The sequence below is a fragment of the Phoca vitulina genome, unplaced genomic scaffold (genome assembly GCF_004348235.1).
Source record: "Phoca vitulina isolate PV1807 unplaced genomic scaffold, GSC_HSeal_1.0 scaffold9, whole genome shotgun sequence".
Classification (NCBI taxonomy): Eukaryota; Metazoa; Chordata; class Mammalia; order Carnivora; family Phocidae; genus Phoca; species Phoca vitulina.
The window spans coordinates 22305291-22332959 of record NW_022589712.1 but is presented as its reverse complement, the minus strand read 5'-3'; the positions used below and the strand labels follow the sequence as shown (position 1 = coordinate 22332959).

General features: G+C 38.4%; 1 protein-coding gene across 7 annotated transcripts in view; it reads left to right on the top strand.

Annotated features, from left to right (window-relative positions):
- The window catches only part of AIG1 (androgen induced 1), a 285599-nt gene that overhangs the window by 35469 nt on the left and 222461 nt on the right, over positions 1-27669 (top strand). For all 7 annotated transcript variants that reach the window (XR_004299977.1, XR_004299976.1, XM_032407762.1 and 4 more), the window contains exon 2: positions 13846-14001. Coding sequence is in view for 5 of the 7 variants with exons in the window: in XM_032407762.1 (XP_032263653.1) it covers positions 13846-14001 (156 nt within the window). In the remaining 2 variants the exon portion in view is untranslated. The remainder of the gene's footprint in view (positions 1-13845; positions 14002-27669) is intronic.

Here is a 27669-nt window from a genome sequence, read left to right as displayed (position 1 = left end):
TTGTATTTGCTGCAGACTGAATATTTGTGTCCTGTCCTTCTGCTACACCCCCAGCCCCCTCCCCAACAATTCTCTGTTGAATTCTGACTCCCAGGGTGATGGCATCCGCAGGTGAGGCCCTTGGGAGGTGATTACGTCAAGTGGGTGGAGCCCTCATGAATAAGATGAATGCCTTTATAAAAGGTTCCGGGGAGAGGTGAGGTAATTCGGGGCAAAGATGGCCGTCTGGGAATGGGGTTGTCACCAGTACTTGATCTTGGACTCCCCAGCCTCCAGAACTGTGAGAAATAAATTTTTGTATTTTATAAGCCACCCCAAGTGTATGGTATTTCCTATACCAGCCCAAACAGACTAAGACAATGTTACCTAAAGTTTTTCTCCCAAACAGTTTCCTTACTCTTTTTTCCCTTCTCTCCTTCCCCTTCCACCCTCTCTCTCTTCCTTCCTTCATTACCTACAGGCAAAATTGCCATAAATAGTCCCTGTTAGCTATTTGGAGAAACTGTGAGAACCACTGGGTTAGCACTGTGGTTAGCAACCAAGACTTTATCACTAGCAAGTGGTAGAAGGCTTCACCGTACAAGTGTTAACTCTCATAAACCATAAGTAAGCATTTGATTTTCTACTGGTAAAACCTTGTGGTAATTATTTCAAATAATATTATTCTTAATGATTCTGATTTAAACAAAAAAATATACTCAAAAAAATCTTATTCAGAAGCACTTAGAAATTTATAAACAACTTTTTACTAAATTTAGTGTACCCAGAACAAGATAGTGTTCCATAAAGTTGATTTTCCTAGCTAACTTTAAAATTTAGTACAAATTTATACTTTCCAGTTTCTAACAAAGAGCTGATGATTTTTGTTATTCTAGTGAGGAAATTATTGCTTGTTTTCAAAATTATTGTACCTTATGAAGCAACATAAGATATGTATTTTCTGTGTTCTGAGTTCTTAGAGCTCTATTTGTTATCTCTTCCTGAATTTATACTTCTTAATTTTATTTGACTTTTTGATGTGTGGTATTGAATTAACTTCTCTCAGAAGTTTCTGGATGAATACTGTTTTTAGAAGAAATGTATATTTTTATTAATACCTGCTAGAACTTTTCCAGAGGATTTCGGATTTTCTTGCTTTATTCCATCCATAACAAAAGTGATGAGACTAGCTTTATCCCTTTGTGAGGTATAAATCAAACTAATGTATCAAAATGATATACACTCATCATTTTTTTGTATTGTTCTCTCCATGTAGAGTTTTGGCTATTGATATTTCCCTCTATTTATTAGCATTTAAACACACACTTTGCTTATGAGAACAGAATGTGGCAAGGTCAAAAGAAGATGCATTACTTTAATGTAATTAAAAGGAAAGATGCCATTGTTTATATTTCTACTGATGCAGGACACTCAGTTACTATTCATTGTTTTATAAACGTATTTTATATTGATATACTTCATTGATGGATTCCTAAAATGTCTGTGGTATTTTTTTAGGATCAATGTTTCTTTGTTTTTTGACTCCAATCTCTTTTAACTTTTTTTTTTTTGCCCCCAAATTTACAATAACATAATTAGTACATGAAATTCACTCCTTACAATACATTTTGTCCTCAACTCTGCTGATTTTTATCTCATCCAGCCTGGAGCTTGGTGCCATAGCCACCCTTGGATTTCGTTGTCATCGAGAACAGCTCGACCTCTAACTCCTTCTCTGATCACAGTGTCCCATCTTTCAGTCATTCGCTCCCACCAGACAGGTGACCGCCCCCACTGGGCAAAGGACTCCCATTGTCTCTCTCTCTCTCGACTTGTTTTTCTCTAACCAGTCTAAACCCTGTGATCTGCCTTTCCTTACTCATCTCCTGATACCCTCACTGCTCTAGTGACTTGCTGGGCTTGCCTTCCAAACCCTCAAACCCATTAGGTCCAATTTGGATGAACTGTAACTAGGGTGCCAAGCACAATTGCAAACAAATAGCACGGCAGCGCAGGTCAGTGGAAATGCAGTTCTGCCAGCACCTTTCTTACGGGGCCCTCAGCACTTGCATGCCATCCTTCCACCAGTCCCAGGTTAGGCTCCCTGCCACCCATTCAGCTGTCACCACTGTTATTAATTCTGTAATTGGCAAATGGGTATTAATACTACTTGTGGTATGTTGTGGCAATCTCAAGGGTTGCAATATTGAGTTAAAGCCAAACCCTCCCCTCATTGGCCTACAAGAGAGTCAGGTATTTATAAAACAGCAACACTATTGATGATTTCATTATACTTGAATCAGGTGGTAAGAAAAACAAGGTGAAAGGTGACCTGAGCTGTGTACTGGGAAGGGAAGAGGGAGGTCTAAGTAGGCTGTGGGTGGCATTTTATTATCATTGTCTTCTCCTTGTAGTTTTACCACATGTGTATTCCTGGGCTAATACTGTGGATTTTTATTCAGTTCTTTTAGGACTTTATTTAAATAATATCATAGCTTTTCCATCTTCTCCAGCTTACTTTTATTGTTCAACATTATGCTTGAATGATTCACCTATGTTGATACAGGTAACTCAAGGTAAATTATTTTCACTGCCATGTATTATTCTTTTAATACCTCTATTTATTTATCCATGGTTGTTTGTGCACATTTGAGTTGTATTCTATTTTCTTTATCATTACAATTCCGAAATGAACAGGAAGGTCATGATAATGACTGGTTAAATTTCAACACATAAGCAAAATTTCATTTTGGCCATTCACTTCAGCCTTCTCTGTCTAACACAAGTATCACAAATTAGTAGTAAAAATAGACCACCTTGAATGTTCTACCATATTTAAAATGTTAAGATAATATCTCCATTGGTTTTCCTAATTTACTCTCTATGAAAGATGACATAAAATAAGTAAATGGCCCAAAGTCAGGAGGTAGGATTCATGTTGCCAGGCTGAATAATTAAAATCAAATGTTCGTCCCTGATTCTTCGGTGTTTCATTAGAATAAATGAAACCATGTCCTCAGTGCTATTAAATATCAATGAAGTCATGGTGAATTAAATGACTATATTGTTTCTCAGCTCCAGATTCACCCTGTAATATCTGCTCTTCCGTAATGGACTGGACTTTTTAAGCATTTCTCCTTCATTGTGACGTTAAGTAGAGGGTGCTGAAGGGACATTGCACAAGGAAGGGGTTTTTGCTTACTGGTTCCAGCTGCTGCCCCATTGATCAGCCGCCTGGAGAGGAAGATGTCTAATATTGCTTCTCCCCCCCCCCACAGGCAGGGGTATGCGGACCCTTAGTGACCACATCCCTGTGGCCCTCCCAAGAAGGGCATCTCGTGCTCTAGTGTTCTATATCATCTTCCATACTTGGTATTATCAGACTTTTCTGTGTCATTAATGAAATTATAAAATGTCTTAGGGACTTTAATTTTGTCTGAGATTTTCATTGTCACTTAAGTTGGATGATGGGAAGACGCTTTGAGCACTAGCTTCATACTTTCTTAAACTATAAGGGCCCTGGGATTTAATTAATATTCCCAATCTAGAGGTAAATATTGTGGAGTCCTACATGAACTAGTGGACAATAGACATGAAAAGAATGATTCCTCTTCTACTCGTCAGGCTCTATAACAGTAAACTTCAAAATGATATATTAAACTAGTGAATATGGTAGAACACTGGCCAATTTGAGCAAATACTGGCTGAGAGGGAGTGAGATCTCTCAAAACGATCCAGAAATTTTTGTCTGGAAGATCTGTTTCTGAAGGCAGAAATCAGTATCTAGAAACAGAGAAACGCCCTCTTAACTATGTTAACCATTCAGTTCCCTGCCAAGGAGTTATCTACAATTGTATAGACATAGCCTTTATGTAGACTCAGTGTTAGATCAAAATCAATAGATCATCAGATATTGAAAACAGAAACTTCTAAGAACAGGGGCCACGTCTTCATATCGGTTTTATTAACACAAGTTCACATGTATATGTGTATGTGTTCTTAATATATATAACTCGTTTTATTATGTACAGATTATGCACAGGTTATGTATGATTATCTGATTCTATATCATCTAATCAATTAAGATCTGATTTGGTCTTAATTCAGTTCAAGGTCCTTTTTAATGTAGTTTTCAGATTTATCTAGCTCTTTAAGGATTACGTTTGGCACTTAAATCATCTTCTGCTGAAATGAGTAAAAAGGTAGTGGGATAACATTTTACAATGTTAGGAAATGTAATGCACTCCAGAACGGATTTGTGTTAAGACACAACATTTTTTTTCAGTAATTGTTTATCACTATTATTGTGCTTAAATCTAGATATCATGTATTTAACAGATGTAGATTCCACCAGATTAGAGGTTAGACACTTCTAAGCACATTCCCATTTGCAGCTCAACACACAATCATTTCATAGCCTGCGTTTCTGCATTACTAGTTCACTAAGTGCTTTGTACACAGTGATCAATAAATATTTGTTAAATAAATCAATGGTGTGTTTAATTCAGTGTTCAAAAGGGATTCATGCTAGTATTAATAGTTTAAAAAATCTTTAAGCCTACACAGGTTTTGAGTAGCTCAGAGTATCAGTGAAGTGAAGTGAGAACACCCGAGGGGAATTTTCTCTCATTATTTGCAGATTTGACTGGAGTCTCTGGAAAGGTCCCCGCTGTACTTTTAACAGGCTGTTGCTGGAACATGGTATGATTGCACCCATTACTTTGTGAAGCATATCCAAATGCCTTCTTTGGAAGACTGTTCTCCTTGCTCCTTATATATTGAAAGCAGTTCTGTGATATTGTAATGAATTTTGTTGACAAGCTTTCCTTTCTGAAGCTGCTTATCGAAGTGCGTTATTTCTGACTGAAAAGCTTATTTTTCTTTCTCGCTGTCTGAATGGATTGCTTGCCAGTGGTGACTTATGGCTTACTTCATCGATTTTCAGTAATGAGATAGAGCAGTGTGAGGTAAATGTCTGTGTACATGGGCAAGGATTCTAAATCACATTCTGAAAACCACGGGCTTGATGATGCAGTGAGTCCATCTCCTCAAAAATGTTTGTGGTGAAGATTTCTTGAAAAACCCTGGGCTTACAGCACATCCCTTAAATGGCAGATTTAGAATAACAGAGTTAGCGTCACTAGCGAGAGAACCATATTGGCTTGTTCAGGGCAGGTAGTAGAGGAAAACTCACCAGCCAGTGCATGGGGTGGGTACAGTCTCAGTAGATGAGGGAGGCAGAGAGAGCCTGTGGTAGTTTTAAATGCATTGATTTCTCTACAAAGTAGCATCCAAACATGTAACTGATTGCCGCCTCCCTGTAACTGATGGACTTCTGGGGCTGTAGAATTGCTACAGATACTCAAATGTCTCAGGCAAGGAAGGAACTGGAAACAAATGTGGAATGCACTCGTTTGACTTCATACTGAGTCACTGTCTCATGGCGCTGAAATACTTTGGGCATTCACTCTTGATCTTAATATAACGAGAAGAAGGAATTATGTGCTATTAACAAGTATGATATTTGTGGAATAGAGGGGGAATTCCTTGAAGATGGTGTTTTATAGTACTGCTATTTTATGGCCCTTATATCCTTTCCACATATTCACTCTTTCAGTCAAATTCACTCTTCATTGAACACATATTGCCATGAAATGCTTTCGTCTTCATCTAAGTCTCCCTTTAATTAATGCTGTGATCCTCATACAGGGTCCTCCTCCAGGCCATCCCTTATGACACCTGTAAATCTTATTGCTTTCTTTCCATCTGTTCTTTCCAGTTTTCTTTCAGCCCATAATCCACATCACTCCAGTGTCCATTGCTACCCCTTAGAGTTCCGTCTTCTTGTTTCTTCTGTCTACCATGTGTAAATTAACTTTAAAATAAGCAATATTTTCAAATATTATGGCATTCTTTATGTTAACCTTATGAAATCCAATATAATCAAAACATGGTACACGATACATCCACGTCATTGGAAGTCTTACTCCCAATGGTCAAGACAGCCATACTGTGGTCTTTAAAAATTCATATAAGCAATGATTTGCATTTCCTACTTAAAATGTTGCTTTTCCTACTTTGGTGCATTCTTTGTTCTTGCCTGAGATTGGCCTGTTAGACGGAAATGTAAATTAGCAACTAATTATAGTAATGACATAACCTGATATACAGACTAAAGTTTGGGATAATTACATATAATTGAGGACATTGAAGATGATCGAATGAAATGAAATAAAACCTATTCTGGGTAAATCATATATGTTGGGGAATAAATGGTAGAAGTCTAACGAATTTGCCCTATGCTAGAAACAGAATTGTAATAGTTTAGTGCATTCCAGAGAAAAAAGGAAAATAATATTAAGGTAATTTACTGAAAACCACTCATGGGTAAGAAAAGATAAGAATATGAATGGAATTTGGGTACATTTCCACACTTGTGGAAATGAATCCTAAACCTAAAATGACTCAGTATATAATCTATTATTTCCTGAGAGAGAGAGCTGAGGGGGTGGAGAGAAGATGCAGAAGGAATTATTCAACAGTAGAGAACATTCTAGAGGAACAGATACTAGAGTGAGTTCAAAATATCCTGGGATTTTTTTTTTTCATTCTGATAAATTCCTATTTATATTTCTTGGAGAGATATGGTACATTTGACCACTTCATTTCTACACGTGATACAAAATAATAAGAGCAGCCAGCCTGCTAAGAACTCAAAGCCAGATGGTGTATATGTGTGTCATGCTGAGTTGATGGTTTGGAAATGCCAGCTCTGCAGAATGGCTGGAGCCAAATAATGCTTCAAGGTAATCCTACTTAAGATTCACTTGTGCATCTCCATCCAACTTTCCCATTCTTAAGTTAATGAATTTTAAGTTGCAGTGGACAACATGATACATATAGGCAATAGACTAAAATATTTCCAATGTGATTTGTTGGCTGTCAGCTCAAATCAAATTCTAATAAAGTAGCAGAAATCTAAAGTGTTAGTTTAACAGTATTGGCTGACTGCTTAACTGAGTAATATAAGCAAAAGTCAGTCCATGCTTCTCCCTAAGGAATGGTGGACTGTTCTATAATTTTTAGGGATTATCTTTTGAAAATTAGCCATTGTGAGTTAAAAAAAAATACAAACAAAAACTAACAAAACCCAACAATTTCCTCTCAGTCTCCTGATGGTTGGAAATGAGGAGAAAATCATTTTGTGGTACTTCCTTTCCCTGACCACCACATGCTCATTGGAGAAGTCTTCCATAGCAGTTCAGGTGAGTTTGGGGGCCATACTGTGGTCACAAGCCATGGAGAGCCAGTGGAGAGGTCTACAGACAGGGACAGGCTAGCTACCAGGTAATAGTGAGGGGACTGCTGTGTCAGATGACAGCACTGGATAAGAAGATGGATCAACTGTAGAAGGGCATAAGACTTCATAATACGATTGATCTTACAAGTTTGGCAAGCTCTTATTTAGACAATTACATTTATATTTGCAGAATTACTTTTGTTTTTCTCTTCTCGATTCTGTTTCTCACCTTCCTTTTTTCCCCCTGCATTTTAAGGTTTCTCCTCTCCTTTTCTTTTAAATCTTCATAAAAGCACCTGTTTCCCAAGAATCAATGAATTATTTATTAAATTATTAGACATTTATTGAGTAATTTAGCCCCATATTAAATCAATTTTTGCTTTTTAAGATCATTATGCTTTCTTAAGGAATTACCCTTTTATCATTATGAAATATTTCTCTTTATTTTTGGTAACATCCTTTATCTTGAAACCTACTTTTTGATATTAATGTAGCTATTCCAGCTTTCTTAAGATTGGTGTTTACATCCATTTACTTTTAACAAATCCATATCTATTGACTTAAAGTGCTTTTTGTTTGTGTTTTAAATGCAGTCTGTCAATCTCTGATATTAATGGGAGAGTTTAAGCCATTTGTATTTCATGTAATTATAGGCATTACTGGGTTAATAATGAGATCTTACTTTTTTTTCTGTCTTGTCTAGTCTTTGTTCCTTTTTCCCAATTCCTGACTTCTTTTGGATTACCCTAATGTACTGTTAGTATTCCATTTTATTTCCAGTATTGTCTTATTAGTTGTGATAGACAGAATATCTAAATTGGTTCCCAAAGATGCCCTACTCTAACCCTGAGAACCTGTGAATTAATGAGATATAACTTCTCTGATTGAATTATGATGTATGGCACAGTTGACCTTAAGAGAACATTACCCATGTGGACTTGATCTTATCACATGAGCCCTTAAAGGCAGAAAGCTTTTTCAAACTGATGGCAGAAGGGCAAGTCAGAGAGATCTGAAGCACAAGAAGAATCTGATATCTGTTGCTGGATTTGAGGATTGGGGGGTGGGAGCAGGTACAAGGGTTGGAGAGCAGATCCAAGGAGCTAAGAATAACTGGCCAACACATAAAAAGGAAGTATAGTCAAAAGGGACTGGATTCTACCAACAGCTAGAGTGAGCTTGGAAGCTCCTTTCCTTGAACCTCCAGATAAGAACTCTGCTTGACCAATACCTTGATTTTGATGGCATAGAAGCCAGGCTAACCTGTTTGGACTTCTGACCTACAGAATTGTGAACAAATAAATTGGTGGTGTTTTAAGCTGTTAAATTTGTGGTAATTTGTTATGCAGCACGTACAACTGATGCATTAGCTGAAGATCTCCATTTATCCTCTTAGTGGTTCCTCTAGGGTTTATGGTACACACCTTAACTTATCACTCTCTGCTGCCAAATAATATTATGCCACCTTATGTAAAATTAAAAACTTAACAACCTATGCCTTCCATTTCTTCTCCCTCTCCCTTTGTGCTGTTGTCATTATTTTATTCATTTGACAGAGAGACACAGGGAGAGAGGGAACACAAGCAGGGGGAGTGGGAGAGGGAGAAGCAGGCTTCCCGCGGAGCAGGGAGCCTGATGCAGGGCTTGATCCCAGGACCATGGGATCATGACCTGAGTGGAAGGTCATGACTTAATGACTGAGCCACCCAGGCGCCCCATAATTTTATTTTTAAATATGTTTAAATCCTCACAATATGTTCTCATGTTTTTGCATTAACTAGTCAATTATCTTTTCAAAAATAAAATAAAATAAAAGATAAATCTTTTATATTTTATCAACATATTTACTATTTTTAGCAATTATCATTGCTCTGTATAGATTTGAAGTTATTATCTGGTATTGTGTTTTCCATTCCTTTGACATTTCTTGTGTGAAAATCTATTGACAATAAATTCTTTCAGCTTCTGTTAGTCTGAAAAAGTCTTTCACCTTTGAGAAATTTTCCCCCTTATAGGTCTTTAAGGTATCATTCCATTGATTTCTGGCTTGTGTTGTTTTACTTGAGAAGTCTGTGAAATTTCTTATCTTTATTTTTCTGAATATGATATGTCTTTTTCCTCCAGTGGCTTTTTTTAAGATAAGATTTATTTATTTATTTTAGAGAGAGAGCACATGCGTGCGTGAGTGGGAGAAGGGAGAGAATCCTCAGGCAGACTCCCTGCTGAGTGCAAAGCCTGATGTGGGGCTGGATCCTAGGACCCTGTGATCATGACCTGAGCCAAAATCAAGAGTCGGACCCTCAACTGACTGAGCCACCCAACTGCCCCCCCTCCAGTGGCTTTTAAGAGTTACAGATGTTCAGCATTTGATCGTATTATGCCTTGATGTGGTTTTCTTTATGTATACTCCATTTGTTTCATTTCTTGGATCTGTAGGTTTATAGTTTTAATGAAGTTTTGGAATAACTTTGCCATTATTTCTTCTAATACTTTTTCTACATGCCTCCCTCTTTGCTCCTTTAGGGCTCCAATACACATAGGTTAGTCTGCTTGACATTTTCTCACAGTTCATTGAGATTCTGTTGATTTTTAAAATCTTTTTCTTTCTCTGATTCATTTTGGATGATTTATATTGCTATATATTCAATTTTTAAATTTTTCTTCTGCAGTGTCTAATTTGATATTATTTCCACCCAGTGACTTTTAAGTTTCAGGCAATGTCTTTAATTTTTAAATGTTCGGTTTGGTTCTTTTATTATTATTATTATTTTATTTTAAAGATTTTATTTATTTGAGAGAGAGAGAGAGCTCGAGTGGGGGGGAGGGGCAGAGGGAGAGAGAGAAGCAGACTCCCCACTGAGCAGAGAGCCCAATGTAAGCTCAAACTTAGGACCCCGAGATCATGACCTAAGCTGAAGGCAGCTGCATAACCAACTGAGCCACCCAGGTGCCCCCGGTTTGGTTCTTTTTAATATTTTTTTTACTTTCACTCATTATTTTCATTTAACTTCTTGAACTTACTTTAATTTAGTGATTTATATTTCTGTCATTTCGAATTTGTTTTTATTTAATTGGTTTCCTCTTGGTTAAAGATTTTTTTACTTCTTGGAAAGTCTAGTAATTTTTGATTAGATGTTGAATATTATAATGTTAGATATTGTTGAATGTTTGGATTTTGGTATATTCCTTTAAAAATTGTAGAATTTTGTTTTTGCAGGTATTTAAGTTACGTGTAGATTGGCTTCAGGTTTGTTTTTTTTTTTTTAATGCTTGTTTTTAGTGTTGTTGGGGTGGATGTAAAGTAGCCTTTATTTGAAGGCTACTTTAGCATCACTATTTAGGTGATAAACTTCTTAGGTCTCTACTGAATGCTTGTTGTAGTCAGTAAGTCCTCTCTGGTCAGAACTTGAATAACTCCCTATTCTGAGTGAGCTCTGAAAATTGTTTAACCCACAGCTTGTGGTATGTAGAATAATAAAATGACTTTCAGTGATATTCATCATTGTATAATCTCCTCCCATGGGGTTTTGGTAGATCCTGTGAATACAACCACTCTGTAATTACATTACTTTATGTGGCAAAAGGAGAATTATTCAAGGTGGGCCTGACCTCATGAGATGAGCCATTTAATTAAAAAAAGAGATTTACTTGGCTGATTGCAGAGGGTAAAGTTCAATATATGAAAAAGCTGACTTATATATTTAGTCCAAATGTCTAGTTGTTTAGAGTGGGAAGGCAACTCTGGTAGTAGTTACTTGATCATGAAATTTTAAAATTCACTTAATTTGGAGCTCACTAAAACTGGCTAGCCCATCCTTAAAATAGAGGAAACTGAGTTAGAAGGAAAACAACTGAAAGAGACTAGCCAACTACATCCCCAAAATATGAAAACCATTCTTTTTACCTTTTATTTTTAAGTTATTTGGCAATATTTCATAATAATGAAGTACATAGAAAATAATACAATAAACTTCTATATACCTAAATTATCAACTTAAGAAATAAAGTATTACTGAGACAGTTGAGGCCCTTGTGTCCTTCCTCCAGTCTTATCCTCCTTTTTTTAAAAAATATTTATTCATGAGAGAGAGAGAGAGAGAGCGCACAAGCAGGGGTGGGCAGAGGGAGAGGGAGAAACAGGCAGAGCCGACAAGGGGGCAGGGCTTGATCCCAGGACCCTGGGATCCCTACCGGCTCAGAAGGCCAACACTTAAACGACAAAGCCACCCAGGCGCCACAAGTCTTATCTCTTTGTAGAGGTACCTGAATTCAGTGCTATTAATTCCATGCATTTCTTCATATTTTACTTTATATACGTGCATCCTTAAAATAATCTTTACATTTTTTTTGAAATCTATTTTAATGCTGTCAAAATGTAGCATTTTGGGGGGTTCCTTTTTTTGTTTAATGTTTTGTTGTGAGAATGAAAAATTGATATGTACTTAGAGTTCCATTGTATAGCACAGTTTATTTATCCAGTCAATAACTGAGACATATAGGCTGAATTTTTGAAGCAATGAATGCAGAAATTAACTTTTGTGTGCATGTGACAAGAACACATGTATGAGAGTTTCAGCAAGGGAATACCTCTGTAATGAAGTCACTAGATAATAGAGTATATGCATCTTTAAGTCACTATATATTGCCAAGTATTCTTCAAAGGGGTTGTCCCAATTTGCATTCCCACCATAGGGTTTCCAGTTGTTCTACATCCTTATGACCAGTGGTATTGTCAGAGTTAAATTATAGATAATTATATGGGTGAGAAATGCTATCTCATTGCCATCTGCATTTGCATTTCCCTGGTAATTGATCATGTAGGACACCTTTTAATATGTTCACTGGCCAAATTGGCATGGAGATTATTATTCCCCAGCCTGGTTACTCCCAATTTCTCAAAAACCCCTTAAGGTTGACATAAAGATCAAACATCTAAAGTGATAAGATATGGTATGGAAAGTTTTGCTAAGTGTGAAATTATTCCCTGAGTCATTGAAATTAATTCTGGTCATCACACCATGATTCTTGCCAACCCTTCAGTTGGACCATGCTCAGTTATGGCAGACTCAGCTTCTCCCACTCTGGTTTTTCTGGTTGTAGAAAGAATAACAAATAAACCTTAAGTCATTGAAGCTAAAAGACAGGCTAAGTTGTAAGAAGGAATAGAACATCACTCTAGATAAGATTGGCTAATAATGGCAGGATTTGGTGAGCCTGGAAGACCACAGTGATTGGATTTTACGTAAAAATATTTCAGGATTTGTTTGTTTGACTAAGGCCAACAATGGCATCTCCATTATTCAGAATTTTCAAAATGGCTTAGATAAGAATTTGAACAGAATGATTGGCAATCTGAGTGTGCCAGTGCTATGCTAAAGGATGGAAACACAAGATTTTGAGGGTCCTTCTTCCCTTTGTTCTGTGCCTCAGGGAGGAACTCATCCACTCAATCACAGGTTCAATCACAGGTTCTTTCCATTGCCAACATGGACATTTACACAAAACTTTTTTTTTTGTTTTCTAAAGAGGTAATGAGTAAAATTGTATCTTTTATAAATATACCATCAATAAATGATTTCTGGTAGAAGAAACCAGAAAAAGTACCCTGAATCTATTCTTGGTGCTAAATGGATGTCACTTTGAGCCCAGGGAATATACTTTCTGCCCTTTCCATAATTTGAATTTTCATTTGCTAAACTATATGACAGTATGCTTCCTGCCTCTACTCACAGCTCTGGATCATCAATACCTTTGCCCCCACTTTAGGAATTTCACAGATTACTCAGTTGTAGTGTTTCAGTGTCCTCCCCCATGATAGTCCAAGTTACACGTAGCTGATGTAAGTAATTTAATTTGTAATTGATTTGGGAATGTGCAACTGAAAGCTTTTTTGGGAATATGGTGTGGGTTATCTCTGTTTATATTATTTTGGGAAGATTTTTATTTCATAGAAACAGAAAACCTGAGAAGGAAGTCATATCGTTTAGGTTTGACAACAGAAAATCGCTCTGTACCAGTTTTGATTATTGCATTCAGTTGATTTCTCTGTGACTCAAGGACTAGAAGCTTTCTACTACCTTTGGCGAGAAAATTTCTGAATCTAGGAGATTAAATCATAGGAAGAGTTCTTCACATCAGACAAAATGTCTCAATTATTATTCAGGCTACCTTGATTCTTTTCTTTGAGCTTCCTCGATGTTTGTTAAACCCCACTAGTCAATATAACTAGATTACAGATACGATATTTTCAAAATAATGGACATGTCATTAGGGTATTTGATACTGCTTTCTATCGGGCCTATTTAGACATGTATGTGCATGCTTACTTTGCATTTGGTCCTGAGGTGAGCAAAAATGGAAGCAGTGTTTTTAGGATGAATTTTCTCACCTATGATAGCAATTTGTAAATATCTTACTCTTTTTTTATTTGTAGGGCCAGCTTTTTAAATATGCTTCTGATCTTCTCTTATCATATGTCATGTTGCAAAGTTGTTGCTCGCTCGCTGTCCTACAGCTGTGGCCTTTTTAGATCTCCCGAGCTAACGCCAGCTGTTGTCTCCCTCCAGGTCATCCAGGCTGTCTTTTTTGGCATTTGCGTGCTGACTGATCTTTCCAGTCTCCTGACTAGAGGAAGTGGGAACCAAGAACAAGAAAGGCAGCTCAAGAAGCTCATCTCGCTCCGGGACTGGATGTTAGCTGTCCTGGCCTTTCCTGTTGGGGTTGTGAGTATGATTTAGAATGCATCTAACCACAAAAGAAATTTGGGTCTTATTTCAGACTTCTAAGAGAAAAAGAAGAGTTACAGTCACAAAGCACCACAGACTTGGGGGCTTAAACAACAGACATTTATTTTCTCACAGTTCTGGAGACTAGAAGTTTGAGATCAAGGCATCCGCAAGGTTGATTTCTTGTGAGGCCTCTGTCCTTGGCTTGTAAGTGGCCTCTCCCTGTGTCCTCACATGCTCTCCTCACATGTGTGTCCATGTCCTATTCTCCTCTTCCTATCAGGACATCAGTCATATCAGATTAGGGCCCCTCAATGACCTCATTTAGCCTTACCTGCTTCTCTAAAGGCCCTACCTCCAAATACAGTCACATTCCTGGGTACTGGGCGGGGTAGGACTTCAACCTATGAATTTTAGGGAGACACAGTTCAACCCACAGCAGTTTCTTTAGCAGCCTAAACTCGAAATGTATGGTCCTTGGGTCTATGACCATTCTAGTATTTTTTGAACTTGAGAGAGGGAGTCAGCATTAGCTCATACTGCTTCGCTCGCCCGATTCTGCCATTGGCTAATACCACTTAAGTAAATGCGGCTTCATGTTTTGGGTCTGTTCTGGCTTCATTGATTTTCATTATTTTCTGTTAGATTCCCTCCATTGCTTGATTTCCTTCACAAGTCCGTTAATCATCCATTGTCCGTCCATAAACCATGTTTCTTTAAAGGACCAGGGCCCCATGAGATTCTATCGATTTTAACCTGTGGATCACCAGGAAAAGAGGGAGAGAACTCCTGTAAATCTCAAATTGTGAAAACAAGGAAGAGCGTGTTAACCTAATTCAAATCAGAACTTTCCTTTGCCAGCCAACATATAGGAAAAAAAGAAGCCCAGGTGGTCTGGTCTAGCATGTGTATCAAGCCTGAGGTCCATGGTAGGCAGAGTCAGAAGGATTTTTTAAATCCTTCCAGGTCTATAGCTGGTAGAAGATGCTTGTTCTAAGATCAATTAGCGAGCACCCAGACCACCACTGAATTGCTTTTTCTATGTACTGAATTATATTTTCTTGGATGAAGTAGTCCTTAGCTCTTGAAAACAACACAAAGTGATTCTGATAATCTGGTCACACTCCTCTGCTCATTCCCTCGTCTTTTTCCTTTGAAAACCTAAATGCGTGCTCAGATTGAAACCAGCTAGCAAATCTCTCAAATTCTGTTGCTTAACCTGACACAGTTAGATGCTTTCCATATTATTTATTTCCTTCTTTGGACTTGACATCTAAAATTCAAATACTTTCTATCAGAATAATCATCTAAGAGAAAATTTCCATTGGCACAAAGTATAAAGATTTATACTCTGTGCATGAAAGAATTATCTAGAAAATCCAAGTCTGTGTGTTTTTTGTTTCTTTTTATTGGCTTATTCCCTTGGAATTTCTATAGGCATGTCATTGCCTCTGGAAGTCTTCCTTGGCTAGAAGGAATACAGTAACACAATACAAAAGTAAATAGGAATACAATATTAACACATTTTCTCTTAGCTCTGCCTCTCGCTCTGTTATGCCGTATCAAACTGTGCCTCTAGGGCTTAAACTGTGCCTCTTACCACTCTCATCAAAGACACATTGCATACGCCCTTTAGACACTTTTGACATTACTTTGGCCAGAAACTTTTTGCACCTGCTTGAGACTTGAGATATTTGTCAGCTTTCAGTGTCCTTCCTGAATTTGGTCCTTATATGCTTCATGGTTTGTAAAAAGGATGGGGGACTTTTTGTTTGCTTGTTTGTTTGATGACATTTGATACTTTCCTCTGTTCCACTATTTTTGTTGTTTTCTCTGTGTTTTGAAAAAGGGACAAGAAGTAATTATACCTTTAATTTCACCCCTCCCTTTTTAACCCAGAAGTCACAACATCACATTTCATTGCATATGTATGCACCTTCCCTACCTGATGAGCTTCGCAGAAGAATTTAAAGAATAATGAATCAATCAGATGAGCAGCTTCACTTATTTCTTTAACTCTTATTTTTGGCTTACCCATTGATATTTTATAGTCAATATTTACATTTTTCATAATCTTCCCTGTTATTATGAGTCACTTTCCCTTTTACAACCACTTGCCTTTTAAAAACCAACTTTTTTTTTCATTTAAAATTCAGGTAGCCAACATACATCATTAGTTTCAGGTGTAGAGTTCAATAATTCATCCATTGTGTATAACACCCAGTGCTCATTTTATCATGTGCCCTCCCTAATGCCAATCACCCAGTTACCCCATCCCCCCTACCCACCTCCCCTCGAGCAGCCCTCAGTTTGTTTCCCAGAATCAAGAGTCTCTCATGGTTTGTCTCCCTCTCTGATGACTTCCCATTTAGTTTTCCCTTCCTTCCCCTATGATCCTCTGCGCTGTTTCTTATATTCCACATGTGAGTGAAACCCATAATTGTCCTTCTCTGACTGACTTATTTCACTCAGTGTAATACTCTCCAGTTCCATCCACGTCGATGTAAATGGTAAGATTTCATCCTTTCTGATGGCTGAGTAATAGTCCGTTGTATATTTATACCACATCTTTATCCATTCATCTGTCGATGAACATCTGGGCTCTTTCCATAATTTGGCTATTGTGGACATTGCTGCTATGAACATTGGGGTGCAGGTGCCCCTTCGGATCACTACATCTGTATCTTTGGGGTAAATACCCAGTAGTGCGATTGCTGGATTGTACTTTCTGAAGTCCCTCTCTTACATCGCTCTCTCTCTCTCTCTGTGTGTCTCTCTGTCTCTATTTCTCTTTGGTATTGGGAAGAATCTGGACAATATTCCCCAGAAATCTTATGTTTTCCACTGTTTCTTACTGTCATTTGACTTTTTGCATCTATTTCCCCAGTTTCTCAAGCTAATAAACAGAAATTTATTCTGAGGCAAAAAACTGATAAATGGCTTCTTTCCAGCCAGACTCCATTCATTTTATAGCAAAGTCATATTTACAAAGGACACAAATGTGTCTCTTTATAAACATTTTAACACAAACTGTTTCTTTATTAAAACATAATTTTATGATTTTTCGCCTTTCTTTCCCCAAGTTAATTTCCTATCTTTCCTTCCTGGTGTGCCCTTGTCTTTGCTGTGACTTCTGAGGTTCTCCCCTGCCCCTCCTGTGTCTCCCCTGTACCCCAGTTGCTCACCAGGGTCTGGAATTTCAGTGTGGTTTTATCACTGAAGTTTTTCTTCCTTGTTAAAATGCAAACCCTTTCTGGAGTAGAGGCGCTTGGAATCACATGAAGAGGTGTCATCTTTACTGTTCCTGTGGCTCCTGGCCTGGGACATTTCGTCTGAAGGATGGGAGTAACATCAATGCCTGGGACCTGATTTGATGGGCATGTCCTTATACCTGTAGGCATCTGTGGTATAAGAATGCTTATCATGTGTGCAAACGATTAATTATGACATTTGTAATTAAACACCTTTTACCATGTTGGTTGACACAGTAGAAATCTGAAAGGACAAAACACCCAAGCACTCGCCTTGTGCCCTGAGAGCCTTGGGCATGGCTGGAGCTTCCTAAGGAGCAAGGTGCACAGCCCCCACTTAGAACCTGCCTGTGGTCCCCAGAGGCCTCCAGGCTCTGACTGCCAGTGATTGCTGGCCTCGCAGCTTACCTCCCCCTCACCCCACTTTCTCCTGTCTTCCTCTGCGCCTCACCTTTTGTTTGTCAGCCCAAAGTTTGCAGGGAAAGTAATGTTATTTTTGCTTCCCAGTGCAGGGCAGAAAGGCAGGGGGCATAATAAGGGGGCAGAGTAGCACCTCTGCTCAAATTTTCCTGAAGAGACCTCTGAGCCCCAAGCTTTGCCTGGCGCACCCATTATCTCTCTCTCTCTCTCTCCTCAGCTGCAGCTGTGGCAGCAAGAAAGACATGGGTAGGTTATCTAGGATTTGTATTGTCTCCACAAATGCTTCCTCTGATAACGAGGTTAATTGAGAGTTGACAGTAATTGCTTTCTGTGGGCATGAAGCACTAAATATGATTTTTGTGACCCATGGACCTAATGCATCTACTTCATGGACTCTATCTCTAGGATATATAAAAATAATAAAGCATTCCAATCAAAGATAATTGGAGTAAAGTTTTGTTTGAGCATAACCTTGAAGAAATCAGGCAGGGTTGCTTGAGTGAACATAGCAAAATTGTACATCCTGATTTGTGTAGATTTCCATAAATGCAAAGCTGGCCTTGATTAGTAACGCTAATGGCCGGAAACCACCACCACTCCCAAAGCCTTGCAACTCATTTTGCAGGGATAACCCATGGGAGGCTCTTCTTACCATGTGCAGTTTATTTCTGAACCCTGTCACCCTTTTAAAGAAGCATTACAAATAACTCTATGACATTATGTGGTCTGGAAGCACTGACGTTTATGAGGAGCAATCAAACCAAGAATGTCTTTTGTCTCCTGTGAGTTTGTTGACTTTTGTGTTAGCAGATACCCTTCTAGTTAAGAGAATCAGCTAAGACTTGCAACCAACCAAGCAAACAAACAAAAAGAGAAGGAAAAAGAGGAAGAGTAACAAAAAAAAAATGAGAACGATGAGTATGAAAGTGCTTCTCTCAGAAATTCTAAATATGTCTCCAACTGCTATCCAAAGCAGCCCCTTTAATGACAAAGAGCTCTCATACTTTCTCCATTAATTCGAGTGTATGTATCCCGTTCATTTGCAGCTTCTCAGCTTACGCGAGACATGTCATCAAATCTCACCACCTCCCCCGTACATCTTTGTCCCTGGTGTCACTTGGGTTCTAGACCAGAAGCTGGGCTGTTGCTAAACTAACCTTGACTGATGGGTGAAGATGAGATGTCTCTCTCGGTGGAGAGGGGGAGTGGGTCTGAGAAGGACCTTGAGATTTGGATTGTTTAACCACGGATGGGCATCCAGGGTATCCCAAGCAAACCAGCATGTGCCAAGATAAGTTTTTCTGGAATTTGGGCTTTTATATCTGAGTTTAGTCTCAAAGTTATTTGTTCAGGAACTGTCTCTGGTGTTATAAGTGTGATCTTGTAAAGACGTGATGAAGACTTTATATGTACCAACCTAGTCTAGATTCCTTGAAAGTTTGCTTTTGCTTGTGATGGGAACTGTATGATACCTGTTTCCTTAGGAAATACGGAAAATGTAATTTGAAATCTCAAATGCAAACTTAAAGAAAAAGTATCTAGCAAGTGTTTTCAAAAAGTGATTCGTAAGTCTTCATTTATTGACATACCAGCTGACTCTAAGCCGTTATTCAGAAAAATGTTGTGAAGCATACAAATTCAGATCATTATATCCCTACAATCTAAAAAACATTATTTTCCTTTCTGATTTTTAAGTAAGAGATTGGCTTAAATGGAAAGCAAACGTTAATTAATATTAATTACTAATATTACTATCTGTTAATGTAACACATAAAGGAAGGGAATTTTATTTTGTTTGAGAGTGTATGAAGGGGAAATTTTTAAAAAGCACATTATTTACTTTATTCTACAAACCCTGGATTTAATATAAAAATACACTTAATATCTGCTGATCCTCTCTTTATTAAATTTTCACACAGGTACCTAAAACCAAACTCTTTTCTGTTTTTTTTTAAAGCCTTCATTGATGTTTTAAGTTTCTTCATATACCCTTTTCCTTTCTCTTCACCTTTGAAGTTAAAAATGTAATATTTGTTAGGTCATATTTTATGGTAAAACCCAGTTCATTTTGTGTTAAATCAATCATATGCTTTCTTCCTGCACTGAAGTGAGTGTGAGTTGGGTTGCCTAAGAGGGAAGGTCCACAGTTGGGCATTCCTTCAAGATCAGTAAACAAAATGAACGTTTTCCTCCCCTACCAGGAGAAATACTGAGGAGACTGTAATTATCTAATCTAGGTGAGTGGTCTTACATCATTTTTTGGATAGCCTTTTCCAAAGACCAAGGACATAATGTGATTAGACAGATGTACCTGATAGGGAACCAGGTTGCTTCTCAACCACCTTATATATTTTTGTCTCCTAAATAGAAACCAAAGATTTTCTGCCTAAGTGACCTATTTAATCTGTACACCTTCATGGAGACTTGAAGCAGTCAGCTGGTTCAATGCTTGCAAGACAAATTTCTTCAACACAAAAAATAATCACACCTTAACAACATTTTCTGTAGGTGCCCACTTTTAATCACACTACAGTGGAAACCACACATTTATATCCAGAACATTCAAAGGACAGAAGCTCTAGTCAAGTCAATAATTATTTGTGTGTTCATGGAGCTCACTAGGGAAGTAGTACCGAGTGCTAAGAGCCAAGATAGCAGTGACTAAGAATTGATCTTGTCCTTCAAGAGTCTCAATGTCTAGAGAAAGTGACTTTATAAGCTCTCTCAACAAGTAAAGTAGAAGAAGGCACATGGTATAGATAATAGTGCATGGGTCTAAGGTGAAGAATTATCCTAGAAGAGGAAGGGATTGATTTTAGTGAGTGGGAGGTCCTGGAAGACCTCCCAGAAATGATGTTGGAGCTCTGTTTTGACGAATGACTACAAACTTATTGGATGTTTAAGTTAATGATGCTTTCAGCTGCAAGTAACAGAACCCCCACAGCTATCCACCTGACTCACTCTTTTAATTCATTCAAGTCTCTGTTCAAATGATTACCTCTTAGAAGAGCTTCCATGAATAATCAATATAAATTAGCTTTCCATTATTCTCAATCTCCTTACCTTGCTTTATATTCTCCATAATGATTACCACTACCTGGCACTTTCTATGTTTATTCTTTTATTTCTGTAGCATATGTCTCCTCTGGCTTGGTACACACCCTGTGAGGCCAGAGAGGTTGTGTGTTTGATTTACTGCTGCAACCCAAGCCTCAGGAGCAATGCCTAAATAATTCAGTATTTATTGAGTGAATATCCATCAAACTGTGGCTTAAGCAATAAAGATATTTAATATCTCACAAAACAAGAAGACTGTAAGCAGGTAGCTTCAGGATGGTATTGCTCCGTATTATCATTTGAGACTTAGGCATTTTTTATTGTTTACTTTTTTATCTCCAGAGTGTTGGCTTTTTGTTCTTGGACTTGCTACCTACAGTCTCAAGGGTTGGTAAAGTCCCAAACATCACCCCCTTTGCAACCATGTTCAAGGCAGGAAGAGGAAGAATCTTTTTGGGGAGCTCTCCCCTTGTGTTTGTCTCTTCATCAGGATAATGAATATTTCCTATAAAGCCTGTCAGCAAATTTCCCCTTGGTTTTGTTGGTTAGAAGAGTCACGTGGCTAGAACCAGCTGCACGGGAGGCTGGGAAAGCAAGTGGGAGAAGGAAATGAGCTTACCATGAGGGCTTCAACAAATTATGATTTATCCTTAGGGCTTGGGCACATTGCTGCCCAAACAAAATCAGGAGTTTTAAGAACTATGATAAGTAACAAATATTGAGAACAACTATTAAATGTAAACTGAGTAAACACTAATAGGATTTTAAGTAATTTGTTGTTTATGTTTTTATGAAAAATAGATATAGTAAGACTGATGAGATTCATCATGGACATTTTCTATCTGAGCCAAGAAAGGCATATTTTTTTTCCATTTATTCTCTGCCAGCACCATTTTTTGTACATTCTCATTCGTATTCTTATAAACAACTATCAAAATCTGATTTTTGAAAAAGTTCTTCTCAAAGAAAGTCCGATATGTTATACAATTGACTAAACAGTTTCTGTTCAGTTTCTGAAACTCCAGAGGAAATTTGTGAGAGCTGGCCCTGCCATAGACCAGCAACTCAGATATGCAGACAAGCAGGTTCGATGAGTAAAATCTTCCTTGAATAGCCTAGAAGTTGTAGAGATTGGTCACACACTGTGTGTCATTTCAGAGTTCCCACTCTCTCTGGGCCAAAGGGCCACAAAAGTGTCTCAGGAGACAATCTTTTTTCCATATTTATATCTGTAAGTTCGATACATATTTGAAGCATGTGATTGAGAAATGGTAGAATTGATCTTCAGTAACAATAATGTGATGCATATTATAAAATAGACACACGATTCTTGTTCTCAAAAATTAAGACCCCCCCCCCAAATCAGGATCTTTGTATGCCCTTGTTTGGGAATCCAGGAACAAGATGCAATATTAGTTGTTGATTAAAAAGGAAATGAGGAAAGGAACACACTATTTTTCTTCTTCCTTCTCTGTGTACATATCTTTCTTCCTCCTTCTCTCTCAACTTTTCCCCTCCTCGCTCTACCCCAACCCCATCTCCTTCTTTGTAGAAGAAACAATGATTTGCTGTGTGGGTGCCCTGAAATTACTATAGTTCCTGTGGGTGTTTTGAGGTAACTCTTACCTGTTTTAGCTGGATCAAAATGCGCTGTGTCACATCAGCTGATATCAGAAGGAACATTTCCCCCCAAGGAAGGAGCCAGTGGACTTTCCACCTACGCAAATTTTATTAACTTTTAGTTGTGCCTGTGGGATGACCATGCTAATGATTTGCTTATCTTACTGCAAATAGCAAATCCTGGCTAGGACTTTCCTTCATCGTGCCTTTTTATAGCTCTCTTAGGAATGGAAGTTGAGGTATAATTCTGACTTTGGAGGATGTGTTGGGGGACAGGTGGGAAGGTGGGAAGACGAGAAGCTGGGGAACAGTGAGGGGAGAGCATGTGTGGAGCCCCGCTCACTTCTAAACTCCTCTGAAGAGCACCTGCCAAGAGGTTTCTGTCTCCAGAATGTCCCTTTATCCTGTAGGTTACGTCTGTGCTCCTTTCACACAAAGGAACAAACACACTGGGTGCTGGGCTGCGCTGCTGAGGTTTGGTGGACAGGGTCAAAATGAAGGGAGCGTGTCCCAGTAGGAACCAGAAGGAGCTCTTCTGTCCCAATCTGCTTTTGGGTGCTCTACCACTTTGTTCATTGTTTGCCAAGGGGAAACTGGGAAAGAATGGGAAACAAGAAAACTATGAGCATAAGTGGTGGTGTGCCCACATTGGATGGCATGAATGGAGACAAGTTTTCTGTGCCCTTTTGGATCACCTCACCGCGTGACCTTACGGAGGGCCCCTCCCCTTTCCTCACCGTAAAAATCTACTACAAAATTAGAATGACTGCCTTCATACAAGCACAAATAACAAAACAGGAAGAAGCCTCAGCACTCCCATGCCTAGAAAATAATATAAGCATGCACATGCCCAGAAGATGCTGTCAAAAGTAGCCTTGAGTCAACAAAGAAAAACAGCCCCTAGATTCATTAACACAGTAACATTTTTGTTTGAATATTCAGAAGTGCTACCTGCGCCTCCTTCCCGCTGCAATTACCTTAGAGTTTTATAGAAGACACCACATACCCAGAGGCATTTGAGATTGCCTTTCTTTTTTGTTTCCAGCCAGTGGAAGAGCAGTTCCATTTGCACTTTCTGAGACTTCTCTCACCGTCTCCCTTCCCATAGAGGCAAAACCCACAAACAACTCAAGAGGTTGGAAAGTCTAATAATGAGCACTAACTTCTGCTCCATGCTATGGGGGACAGATACTGTGCTAAGGGCTTTACTTTAATTGCGTATTCAACCCTCAAAGCCCCAAACGCTAGGAATTTCCGTCATTCTCACTTCATAGAAGATGCTTCTATTGTAGGGTTTTACAGACGGGGTTCCCACTTTACAGGTCGTGTGCCTGAGGTCCATGGTGCAGCCAGGACTCAACCCAGACCCTGACCAATGAGGTGCTTGCTGTCAGCAGGTACTCTACTTTTTGACAAACCAGACCTAACTTGGCTTTTCATTGTTCGCCTGATAGATATTTTTAGCTACGTACAGAAGTTCTGAGCTGACCACAATTTCTAATTTAGGAGAATGCATCAGAATAAGAAAGGGAGTTATGCAGAATCTGGATCAGAAGCCACTGTTTATCCTTTTCCTTGAGGCTATTTAACAAAAGCTGTTCATTTGTGCTCATTACTGTTTCCATTTGATACATTATTTCACACCATGGAAGCCTGTGGTTTTATACAGTTTTACAGGCCAGTTTGCAAAATACAAGTTTGGGCAAAAAAAAAAAAAGAACATCTTCCTGCCTTGTCTTCTTGTTTCAACCATTGAGTACAGATTTAAGTTCCCACATTTACCCAATGTGCTTGTTTTTAATATGTGAAAATCAGGTTTTATCGATAGAATTAGCTACGTTTTTAAAAATGGTTACTAAATGTATCCAGTGTCATCTGCAACTCATCTTGGGGCTTGCAAGAAGGCACAGTTCGTGGCTACACGATTGCAAAAGAATATTTTTGGCAAGAAATGATCCAGTACATTCCGTATGGGTATCCTAACAAGTGAACTGTGCCTACCCAGCAAATATTTTACTAAGAATTCCTGAAAGCGATTTTGTTCTGCTTTATCAGGAGAAGCTTTTCAGTCAAATCTGCTTTTCTTTTTAAATTTATAATTTATACTTCCACCTATTTTCACCAGGGATTTGAGGTGGTCTAAATCAGATCAGTTCATTGAAGTGAACTAGTCTCCTAGGCCTCAGCCTTGTTCAGCAGAGGCTGCCTGTAAATAATCTTGTCTATTTGGATGAGTGTCTTCTCTATTAACGTTGCAGGATACACAGAACAACTTTCTTACGCATTTTATCTTGCAAAGTCAAGCAAGCCAGGAAAATGGGGAGAAATATCCAATAGACCTTCTGGCAAATTTATTGAGTGCTATGCACCAGTCACTATGTTAAACGCTCTCACATAATTTCACTTACTCTCAAAGGGGATCTTACAAAAAGAAGAGGCAGTTGGCAAGAGGAAGCTTACTTATCCCCGAGACTGCGATCCCAGCACCAGGACTGGTGCACTGAGTGAAGCCACAACAGGCCACAGCGGTCTGTTCTTGCTTTGCTCGGTCCTACCTGGAGAATAATGCCTGCCATATTGGACCTGGTCAGTCATGTGTGATCCATGCCCTAGGCTTGAAGAGTCTCAAGCAAAAAGGGTAGTAAGGAAGGAGAAAGAAAGAAAGAAAGTTCTAGGGCAAAAGAATCATCCACAGAGAATAGATTTTCTCCTTAATCTTGGCACCTTCCTGAAGTGCTGACCTTCAAAGTAATTAGTCTAAACTCCGGGCTCTTAATTGACAAGAGGCATTCTTCAACCATGAAAAAAAAAAAAAAAATCCAGAATTGATCAGCAATTCTAGAGGGGCCTAAGCAGATGACAAAGAATTCAGTTAGATCACATGCCAGAACACAACTCTTGCAATGCTGTTGGGCAGACAGAATGCAGACGCTCAGGCTGCATTCCAGAGATGACCATTTGTTTGTTGACTCCTTCCGCTTTTGTTGATACAGCAGAGATCATCATAGAATAATTTAAAGGGCAAAAACAAAAGTCCACACGAATTTCCATACTGAGCATTTATTTCTTTTATAATAAGAAAATCTCACGTGTATTTACATTTGCAAATATATTGTCATTGGCAGATGCTTATACTCTAAATTTAAAGGTTAATGTTCCTAGAGGAAGAAATAACATTGATATGCAATTGATACAATACTCAAAAACAAACGCACCAACCTTTCCAAAAGTTCTTTCCCCATGGCAAACTACACACAGAAATTTCTACATGTTTTCCTAGTTTGTTTATGCATATAATCTAAACTAAACAAAACAAAGAAAACCTTAGCCTTTTTCCTCTCCTATCTCCATAACAATTCAGAGGGAGCAAAGTGGCCATTTGAGGGTGTCCCAGAGTGCTGGGACAGTATTTAAATGTCACTGTAGTCCAGGACCAAAGACCTAGACACTCAATTTTGTCAGTCTTTTCTAAGGTGATCCTTCTCTCAGCCAATGAACTCATGCTAACTAAATGACTACAGACTAAAGTTTAGCTCAGAAAGATAACTGAATAATTTGTAATGACAAAAAAAAAAAAAATGTCAGGCAGGCTAGAATCTGCATAAACTCTCTCTAGAACAGAACAACTTAAAGACAAAGAATAGCCAGAAGACTTCTGGGTGAACTCAAATGCAAGGCAAGGGGCAGTAAATGGATGATATTAGTGGCAGGTGGTCAGATTACTAGTCTGCTCCATAAGGACTGACTTATACTAGGTAGATCAGAAGCTACCTTGGGTGGTCTGGGGTGCCTGTCCTCTATGCAAAGCTGGAGACCCACTCTTGCCCTGTTATACCCATAAGCCTGCCCACGATGATGATACTTTTCCCTGTTAACATATCCTTTTTTGGGAAGCCTGTAATTCATTTAAGCAGGCTTCAAATTCCACTGTTACAACAGTATTCTGGTCAGGCCATTGTGATATTATACCCAAGGCACTGAATATAGGCAGTCATTGATCCATAGCCACCTAACAGGATGCTTTTACAAAAGGATGCTCTAATTACTTAATTAAGTTTGATTAGATTAGATTAGATTAGATTGTTCTTAATTTTATTCTCAGGTGGTAACTCTAAATTCAAGTTGTAGTTGGCTGGATGTCTCTCCTCTGTACTTATAGTTGCCTTGTGCATATTCAGTTTAATGCAATCCTATCTAATAATAGACCAGAGTCCCCTTTTATTAAAAAGAGAAAGAGAGACAGAGACAGAGAGCAAGAGTTTGATTATTCAGTGATTTTTGTGACAAAAGGTCTAAATAGTTTTTTGAAAAAGAGATTTCTATCAATGCTATTTGATTGGCAGTGGTTCTCTAACATAATAAAAATAGTCTTCTGTGAGGTTTATGGATATGTTTAATTATTTTATTTGTTGTCACTTGACAGAGAGTGAAAGAAGCCTTGGTCGATTTGTTTTGGAGTGGAATTCAATTTAAAATGGATCAGTTTAAAACTCTGAACCCATAAAAGGAGGGTTAGTTATTAGGATGCAAAAATGACCCACCTTATGGTGTGATGTTACCTGTGTGAGGCATAAGGTGACCAGATGTGGTCGAAAGAACATGAGCCTTGGAGAAAGATGTGGGTTTTAATTCTGGATCCACCACTTTCTAATGTGATGAGTGGGCTCAACGAAACCTAACTCACTTGGGTTATTGTGAAGGACAATGAAAGACACAGAGTATCTAGAACAGGATCCAGCAGGATGACAAGTAGTCAAAGAGTGTCAGTTTCCTTCCATTTGCCCCCAAAGTGGCCTCACATCACAGAGAATGTCCTGAGAGATGAGAGCACCTTTTAACAAAGTATTTACATTGCCCTGTTGCAAACACTCATTCAAAAGGTTACAGTGTACAAGTTCTTGAAATTCCAAGGTGTGTATGGTCATGCCATTCAGAACCCCAGAAGGAGTTCTTATGGTTCTTGAAGGCAGTAGAAGTTAGAGGGAAAGGTTCAAATACTGGTAAAAGGCTTCAAGGGAAAACAGTATACCATTGGTGGGGTTTATGTCAGAAGTTAGAAGTGGGTCTGCTACCACCTCTTCACTCACAATTTCCAACTTAGTTCACCTGGAAATGTTGGAGGAGGTGGATATATGTTTTATTTTCTGGTGCAAATCAGCAGTTGATTAAACTAGAGGGTTGAAATTTGCACGAAAGAGGAAAAAATTCTGATTTCTTAAAAGATCTGACCTGTCTTTAGAATTTTCATCAGAGAAATCTATCTATGTTATTATTGATGAATAGTAGGCTTGTTTCCAAATTTTTGGCAATTCTGGGC